The sequence below is a fragment of the Dendropsophus ebraccatus genome, chromosome 15, assembly GCF_027789765.1.
Source record: "Dendropsophus ebraccatus isolate aDenEbr1 chromosome 15, aDenEbr1.pat, whole genome shotgun sequence".
In the NCBI taxonomy this organism is placed as follows: Eukaryota; Metazoa; Chordata; class Amphibia; order Anura; family Hylidae; genus Dendropsophus; species Dendropsophus ebraccatus.
In genome coordinates this window covers 13509021-13517691 of record NC_091468.1, presented here as the reverse complement: position 1 = coordinate 13517691, position 8671 = coordinate 13509021, and the positions used below count along the sequence as shown (strand labels likewise).

The window sequence follows — 8671 nt, the reverse complement described above, 5'->3', positions numbered from 1 at the left end:
GACAGATTTATCTGACAGATTCTTGAAGCCAAAGCCAGGAACAGACTATAAACAGGGAACAAGTCATAAAGAAAAGGCTGAGATTTCTCCTCTTTTTAAATCCATTCCTGACTTTGGCTTCAAAACTCTGTCAGATAAATCTGTCTGTGTAAACGCACCATTACACAGAGCAATTGTCATTACTACGATTGTTTCCTCCATCTGATTGCAGCAAATGACGTAACGATATGGAAGAACACTGAACGATTAGTGAACATATGCTGAATTACAGCGAACGATTAACAATGATTTTGGTGTCAGTACCTAAGGAACGATGAACGATTTCTGATTGGTCGTTTGATCGTTGCCTGAATTTACTTGAAACGATTTGTGTTTAATTTCGAATGATATAACGGTAATTCACACAATAATCATCCTGTGTGGTAGTGCACTAAGTATGAAACAGTCAATGACTTGTAAAGTTAGATAGGAGCGGATTGGAAACTCCTATGTTCAATAGCACAGGAGGTAAGGGGCCTTAGGGTACTATTACACAAAGCGATTTTTCGACGAGCAACGATAAACGATTTCAAACGACCGCTATGGTGAGTAACCTAAAAATCGTTCGCCCAATTACACTGAACGATGATTGTTACTTATGCTCATTCTTGCTGTGTTCTTGTCGTCGCTATTGTGTTTGTCGCTACTGCGAACAAATTCTTATTCCATACGAATGATTTGCAAAGAAAATAGGTCCAAATTCTATCAAACGACTAACGATTTCTCGTTGGCCGTTTAATCGTTGTCTGTTATTACACTAAACGATTATAGTTCAAATCCGAGCGATCTAACGATTTTTCGAACGATAATTGTCCCGTGTAATAGGGCCATTACACTGCTATGACCTTGCTTCTGGCTCCAAACTCTACTATGTACAGGTCGCCTGTGAGGGTACTCCGATGAAAATGTTTTTCTTTCAAATGAACTGGTTTCAGAAAGTTATATAGATTTGTAATTTACTTTTATATAAAAATTTCAAGTCTTCCAGTACTTATTAGAAGCTGTATGCCCTGCAGGAAATGGTGTTTTCTTTTCAGTCATTATTACAAATCTAGTTCACTTTATGAAATCAGATATTGGAAAAAAAAAAAAAATAAAAAAAATTAAAAAAAAGATTTTCGCTACTTGAAGGTAATGTAAGATGCTGGATCGGAGTGAAGGCTTGATAGCAGAGGTGCAGGTAAAGTGATGCAGCATTCAGCTTTTTAGCAGAGGTGACTGAAACCACAGTAACCGCGGCTGAAATCAAATCTATTAGATCAATTAGAATTGATTAGTTTAGTCTGGCCAAATTAGTTCTACTTTCTAGATGCTCCCGTAGCCAAGATCACAGTGTGAGGTCTCCTAGGACTGTATCCATCTTCTGGACACCTGCAGAACTAATTTGCAAGCAGAACTAATTCAATGTCTTGAAGGATTTATCCTTCTAAAAACAGCACCACCCCCAGGCTGTGTGTGGTATTACAACTCGGCTCTGTTCACTTCAATGGAACTCAACTGCAACACCAGACCCAACGGTGGGCAAGACCGGTGCTCCTTCTGGTATAAAGCAGCTGTGTGTATCTAATCATAAAGAATCACTTAAAAAAAGGAAGTGTTCCGGACGGACAGGCCAGCGTATGATTGGCAGCATCATTCCAGACATGCCATCCCTGACAATGGCACCGCATTGTGCATGGGTAATGCTCATGCTTCAATAAAGTCAAAGGTGTTTCCTAACACTGTGTGACGGATTCAGGTTTTATCACATTACTTACAATGAAGCCCATTCATGTCGGTGCCAAAGCCATCTTCTGATACATGATATGTGGAAACACCCTCTAAGAGAAGTGATCTTTATTTACAGACAGTCAACATGATACCTTTGCTGCAATGACTGGTGACACAAGAGAACCCAGACAGACATCTATAGAGGCTTTATGCCGACCTCTGCATCCACATTTTTGCTATGTTCATACTATGTAAGAGACCGTCAGTTCCGTGACCCGGCCAGTCTCTGAAAAGATCATTCCGGCCGGTACTGCATGATCTTTGCCGCCGCAGAGTTCTGATGCGGGCGCATCCTTGTGCGCACGCATCAGAACTCCCCACAGCACACTATGGAGTGTACGGCTGGAGCCACTCGCTCCATAGTGTGCACTGACAGGGTTTTCTGTGGCCGCTTTTCACTGAATAGCGGCTGCAGAAAACCGACATGTCAGTTTTCTCCGGCGCCGCGAGAGATCCCAGCCGGCGCATATACTAAGCGTATACGCTCCGGCCGGGATTACATAAAGTACAATGCAACTTATCTTATCGTAAAAAGTAAGGCCGTTGTTGCCGACTGCAACAACGGCCGTACTTTCACGAAAAGATACGTTACGTGAACATAGCCTTATGATGTATCATTTACGTGTCATCTCTAACAACGGACGCGAAGCACTGAACAATACGACATAACTAGTGTTGAGCGAACCTGTCAAAATGTTTAGGCTCGGTAACATTATCTGAACCTGAATGCTCAGCGTTCGATTCATTGCGGCTGCAGACGTTTGATGCCGCTCTAGGGAGTCCTGGAAAATACGCATACAACCATAGGCCATAGGCTGTATCCATGTTTTCCAGGACTCCTTATCCGACTTCTGCAGCCATGGGGAATCAAACACAGAGCTTTCAGGTTCGGCTAATGTTGCAGAGCCAGAACATATTGACACTAGTCATAACGTGTGCATGTGATGTACTGTATACACTACCTCCATGTTGTTCTCGGAGTACTTCTCCCTCTTGATATGTTTCCATAGAGGAGACGGTGTACAGGTGTCTGATCCTGACGAGCTCTCTCCATATTGTAAGTGCCTGAGATGGAGTGCACTTAGCCGCGTCTAGTTAGAAATGAAATGGACAATGCACAAAATGCTGGAGGTTTCTACACAGATATTTTATAGAAAAAGCTTTCCCCACAGTTTACAGAAAGATAAAAAGAGTCCATTACAAGTAGCGGTAACAAAACCTTCTCTATCTGCAGGAACCTTAAAATCTGGAATACGCGATCCGCTGCGGTGGCGGCTGCTGCTGCTGCTGTGGGGGCTGCTGGACCTGCGGCTGTTGCTGTAGCCGTAGTTGCTGAGAGTAAGGGTCTTCCAAGGACTTGACGAAGATGGCGGTCTTTGGGCCGGTCTTCCATAGGATGCCGTTGGCGTCCACAACGGAAGCTTCTACGGTGATCTGGTGCGTCCCCAGGACGGTCAGGTTTAGAAGAAACTGGGTGCTGAAGTAATCATTGTGGGGTTCAACCCGCTGCTCGATCTCGCTTCTCACCGACTCCGCTGGCAACTAAGGATAAACAGAGTATTGTCACAGTCATATTCACAGTACTGTCCCTTTAAAACCATGATATTATAAAGAATAGATTAGACAGTGCTTTTGATAAGTTGTGGCCATCATTTGATCTTACTGTTATAGGTGGTATTGTAGCTATAACTTTGTAAACTTTATCTGCAATTTAAAGGGGCTCTCTAGATAATCCAAACCCTGCCCATAAACCTTATTAGGGTACACGGACGCGGTGTGACCCCCAATTATCCAGAGAACAAGGGTCCCACTTGCTAGCTAAGTGATGGTTATGCCACAGGTCTTACAAGTGTTAAAGGGAATCTGTCACTAGGTTTATTCCGCCTTAAATCAGGGCAGCATAAACTAGTGATAGGAATGCTAAACAGATCGGTGTATTACTGACATCATTCTGTTCATCCGTTCTCCTAATATGCAGGAGAATAGGATTCTTGCCACACCCCTCACCCCGCCCTCCAGCTGCTGGTTGACTGCATATACACAGCATGGATAGATAACTGCCAATCAGCAGCTGGTGGGCGGAGTTTTCTACTTCTCATGAATATCCAGGACTACTGGGCTCATGCACATAATGGAGAGGACTACTTATTGTCCATATTATTCTGTAGGATATCTCTGGATCAGCTGCACAGAACAATGTAAGTGATACATCATTCTGCTCAGCTTCTCTGTCACTAGTTTATACTACCCTGAGAAAGGACAGCAGAAACCGTCTGACAGTCTCTTTAAACACCATCCAAAAATTCGAAACATCTGAATAACCACGCAGCTGTCCGGCCCCATAATGTAGGATTAGAGGTAGACATGTTCCCCCAGCAGCGCTATTCTAAATAGTTCCTTCAGGCAATGCATAGTATGTGTGCAAGGAAGAGGGAATCATGGGGGAGGGGGAAGGCATAGCAGATGAGTGTCCAGGCGATGAGTGATCGACCAGCCAGCCGTAAATACAGAGAGTGTATTGGGTGGCGTTCAGGTCTCTTTAGATTGAATTCACCGGCAGATGATCTGTTGCCACCAAAACAACTCCGTTCATATGAATGGAACCGATTGTCAATGGCAGAAATTGTGCAAATAATCTGTTGCATGCAAAAGAAGGGGCCAATACAGGCACCGGCCATATATCTTAGGCCTTCTTATGTCAAACAGCCAAAGCATGACGTCACAGAGCCTCACCTACATCGTCACACTGCAATTTCTCTTTCTCTTAAAGTGGAAGTTCACCCCCCAAAAATCTTTCAAATCAACTGGTGCCAGAAAGTGCCAAAGATTTGTAATTTTTATGTCCTAATTGTCATAAAATAAAAATTTTCAATAAAAATTACAGTTATAAAAAATATTTGTAATTTAATTCTATGAAAAAATCTCCAGTCTTCCAGTGCTTATCAGCTGCTGTATGTCCTGCAGAAAGTGGTGTATTCTTTCCAGTCTGACACCGTGCTCTCTGCTGCCACCTCTGTTCATGTCAGGAACTGTCCAGAGAGGTAGCAAATTCCCATAGAAAACCTCTCCTGCTTTCTAGACAGGAAAGAATACACCACCTCCTGCAGGACATACAGCAGCTGATAAGTACTTGAAGACTTGAGATTTTTTAACAGAAGTAAATTACGAATCTCTGGCACTTTCTGCCACCAGTTAATGTGAAAGAATTTTTTTTTGGGGGGAACTACCCCTTTAAACCTTCACACAATTAAAGCCACCCCGGTGAGGTTCAGGTTTATATAAAAAAAGGACTCAATTAGAGGCAGTGATGACAATCTGTGACGGCTGCACCGAGGCGCTGCCAATTACTACAGCTCCCAGACATGTCACTTGGCATCAGGGTGCGGGCGAGCCGTCAGCTATGCGCTGCTTTGTGGATGAAGCCGCTTTGTGAGCTCTTTGCTCTGAGGCTTCTACAAAGGCCAGAAATCTGTGACCTTCTGAATACATGAATGCAAGATGACTCTTCCCAGCAGGGGCCCAGAGACTAGGCAAGAAAAAAGAAAAAAAAAAAAAAGGACTCTAAATGCTTTTTACTATATGTGATGTAAATGCTGTGGACTTGGTTGGGACAAGGTGATCGCTCCGCAGCAGCAGCAGCCAGAGAGCGTGGAAATGGTGGCTGCAAAGTTGTATTTTAAACTTGTAATCGTTACAGTCTAAGTAACCAGGATCCGGACCATGTTTAGTGAACGCAGCACTTTCCATTCACTTTTAGGCACTTTCCATTCACTTTTAGGCTATGTTCACACTATGTATTTTTTTTATGACAAGAACGGCCGTTGTTGCCGAATAAAATAAGCCATTTTAAAACGTCCGTTCTTATATAAAATTAACAGCCTTGAAATCAATCCAAAAAATACCTCATAGCGTCATGTATCGGTCGGGGTCCGGGTGCCGAGACCCCCCAGCGATCGTTAGAATGAGCACATCTGCCCCTTCATCTCCGTCTCACTGCTAAAGCAGCAGAGAATGTAATTATAATGGAGCCCTATGGGGGTTAAGGTAATCGCTGTACCGGAATTTCTATAGGGCTCCATTATAATTTCATCCACAGAGATGCGGAGGCAGAGCGGGCGCTGCTGCTGCACACGCCTGCCCCTTCATTCTAATGATAGGTGGGGGTCTCAGCACCCAGACCCCAACCGATACAAATCTCTGACACGTCACTAAGAGTATGCTGGTCTTATTAAATGTCCTCCAGCAGAACATTGGCCATCACACTGCCCCCCCCCCCCCGCCATCTTGTCTTCTTCCCATAGTGCATCCTGCTCTCATCTCTTCTCCAGGTAAGTGACACACACGCGTCCAGCCGTCCACATGATGGAGAACGTGACCCATCAGACCAAGCACCTTGTACCATCATTCTAGAGTGAATGCCCATTGTAGACACTTTCAGCAGTGACCAAGGCTCAGCATGGACTCTCTGACTGGTCTGTGAGGCCCCATATACAGCAAGCTGCCATGTCCTGTGTGATCTGACTCCAAATACATTTTCACCATTTATCGCGATAGCGGCTCTTCTATAGGATCCAACCAGGCGGCCGAGCCACACACAATGAGCATTGGGCCCCCTTCATCCTGTCACTAGTTCACAAGTCGGCCCTTGTCACACTCGCTCATTACACATTATACAAGACAAGGATCTTGGCCAGATACAGTCCAGGTACGCTCCGGATAACATTTCTCACACGCCGGCACTTCTTATAATCACAGATACATTATAAAACAATTATAAAGCAGTGAAATCCATATCCTTAGGGTGCGTTATCTGGGTAACATGTCAGATATTGCTGATTTTGTCTGATCTGTCCTCGGCCTTTGCCCTTTGTATAGTTCGGTATCTACTACTCTGCAGGTTATTGGTGTCCTTAGACACTGCTCACATGTACTATACAGGCTGTGTCATCGGTTACTGATCAGCTTCCTGCATGCAGTGATATGGGAGAAGCCAGCTGTGAACTGTGGATCTGCACAGTGGTAAAGAGGTATAAACTAGTATAGGACATCACTTGTTTGGTGGGAATCCCTGGGACCCCCACTGGTCACAAGAATGAAGAGGCCACTACAGGACTGCTCTATCCAACAGAATGGAAGCCGGGGGACGCTTTTTCTTTCCATTGACTTCCATTATAAAAGAAAATGAATCAAAACAAATCTTTTTTTTTTTTTTAACGGACACAAAAACATGGTTGACCGCATTTTTGTGAACACTAAAAAAACGGATGCATTTTGATCCTTTTTTTGGAATAGAAGTCAATGGAAAAATGGATGCACACAAATGCATCTGTGTTTTGCATAAAACAGATAAAAAAATGCAGTGTGAACCCAGCCTAAGGGCCCTATTCCACCGGACGATTATTGTTAAATCATTCTAATCTAAACGATAATCGTTCGTTTGAATAGCAGTAAACGATTAACGACCGAACGAGAAATCGTTGATCGCTTTATAAGACCTGGACCTATTTTGATCGTTGCTCATTCGCAAAACGTTTGCATTGAATAAGACGTCGTTCGCAGTAGATACGAATGCAATAGCGAAGAAATAGCGAAGAAAAAACGATCGCAAATACGATCATAAGTAACGATTATCGTTCCATGGAAATGAGTTAACGTTTTCAGGTCTCGTAATTGCGGTCGTTTGAGATCGTTAATCGTTAACGATTATGCGAATGATAATCGTCCGGTGGAATAGGGCCCTAAATGATCAGCGCTTGTTTACAGAGTCTTCAATCGGCCACAAAGGGACACATGAACAATTTAGTGATTGTTTTGCAGCCGTTTATGGCTATCGGCCGCACATCTCCCTGTAAAAACAGGATGTGTGGCCAAAAGCAACATATTTAAATGGCGGCAGGAACAATACTGCGATGGCCGGATGATTAATCATGCCTGCTGAAGGCTCTGCAAACAGGCGCCGATCTCCCTTCATTGTTAGGATTCGTGGGGGTCCCAGGAGTCAGATCCCCACCAATCTCAAAGTGTAACTATCAGCAGGTAAGACGAATCTAACCTGCTGCTATGTTCCTATTGTGCAGGAGACGCCGAGGAGGAAGGTATGTCTTTTACCTTCCTTCTTGGCACTATGCCGGTGCAGTAAGTAATTAGTTCCACGGTCTGATTATGACCGTTAGGAGCACTGCCCGCCTCCAAAGCGCCGATCCGCCCCCAGCTGACCCGCTCAATTGATTATCACTAGAAAGGGGTAGGATGGCCGGGACAGAACGCTTATCCTAGCATTACACAATAACAGGATCAACTAACAGGTATCAAAACAGCTAAAATGTGTCTGGTCTAAAGTAAGACCAAGAGAAAAAAAACAAAATATATATTAAAAAAACATTGTTACATTCTAACATGGACACAACCTACTTTATAGTCTTGTCCCGGTTTGCTCTGCAGAGTGGAGGAGACGCTGAGGCAGACAGACTGGATCTTACGGAACAGGCCAGGTTTGGAGCCGTGCTGAACCACCCCTTCCACCTTCAGCGCCATCTGCTGGTTGCTCTGTACGGCTATGGGCTCGGTAGGATTGCGCGGTGATGGAGACAGGGCCAGCTAATCCAAAATGAAAAAGAAGACGAGTAGTATTCATAGTTACATAGGAGATTATTGGATTGAATAACCTAAAGCTAAAAATCCAATACTCATCACAGTACATTTTAGTTTATAAAAAAAAAACAAATAAAAAAAAATAAAAAAATTTATATATATAATAAAAAAATAAAAAAAAAATCAAACAAAACTAACACCCCCTCTTACTGACATCACATAATGTGGAGTATTCACGTGTGTGCAGGACACTGCTATGGGACAGTATGCA

General features: G+C 43.7%; 1 protein-coding gene across 2 annotated transcripts in view; it reads right to left on the bottom strand.

Annotated features, from left to right (window-relative positions):
• Positions 1 to 2935: 2935 nt before the first annotated feature.
• The window catches only part of INTS7 (integrator complex subunit 7), a 31109-nt gene continuing 25373 nt past the window's right edge, over positions 2936 to 8671 (bottom strand). For both annotated transcript variants that reach the window (XM_069954236.1, XM_069954237.1), the window contains exons 19-20: positions 8221 to 8406; positions 2936 to 3351 (exon numbers count right to left, since the gene is read on the bottom strand). In XM_069954236.1, coding sequence (XP_069810337.1) covers positions 3049 to 3351; positions 8221 to 8406 — 489 coding nt within the window. In that variant the 3' untranslated portion in view covers positions 2936 to 3048. The remainder of the gene's footprint in view (positions 3352 to 8220; positions 8407 to 8671) is intronic.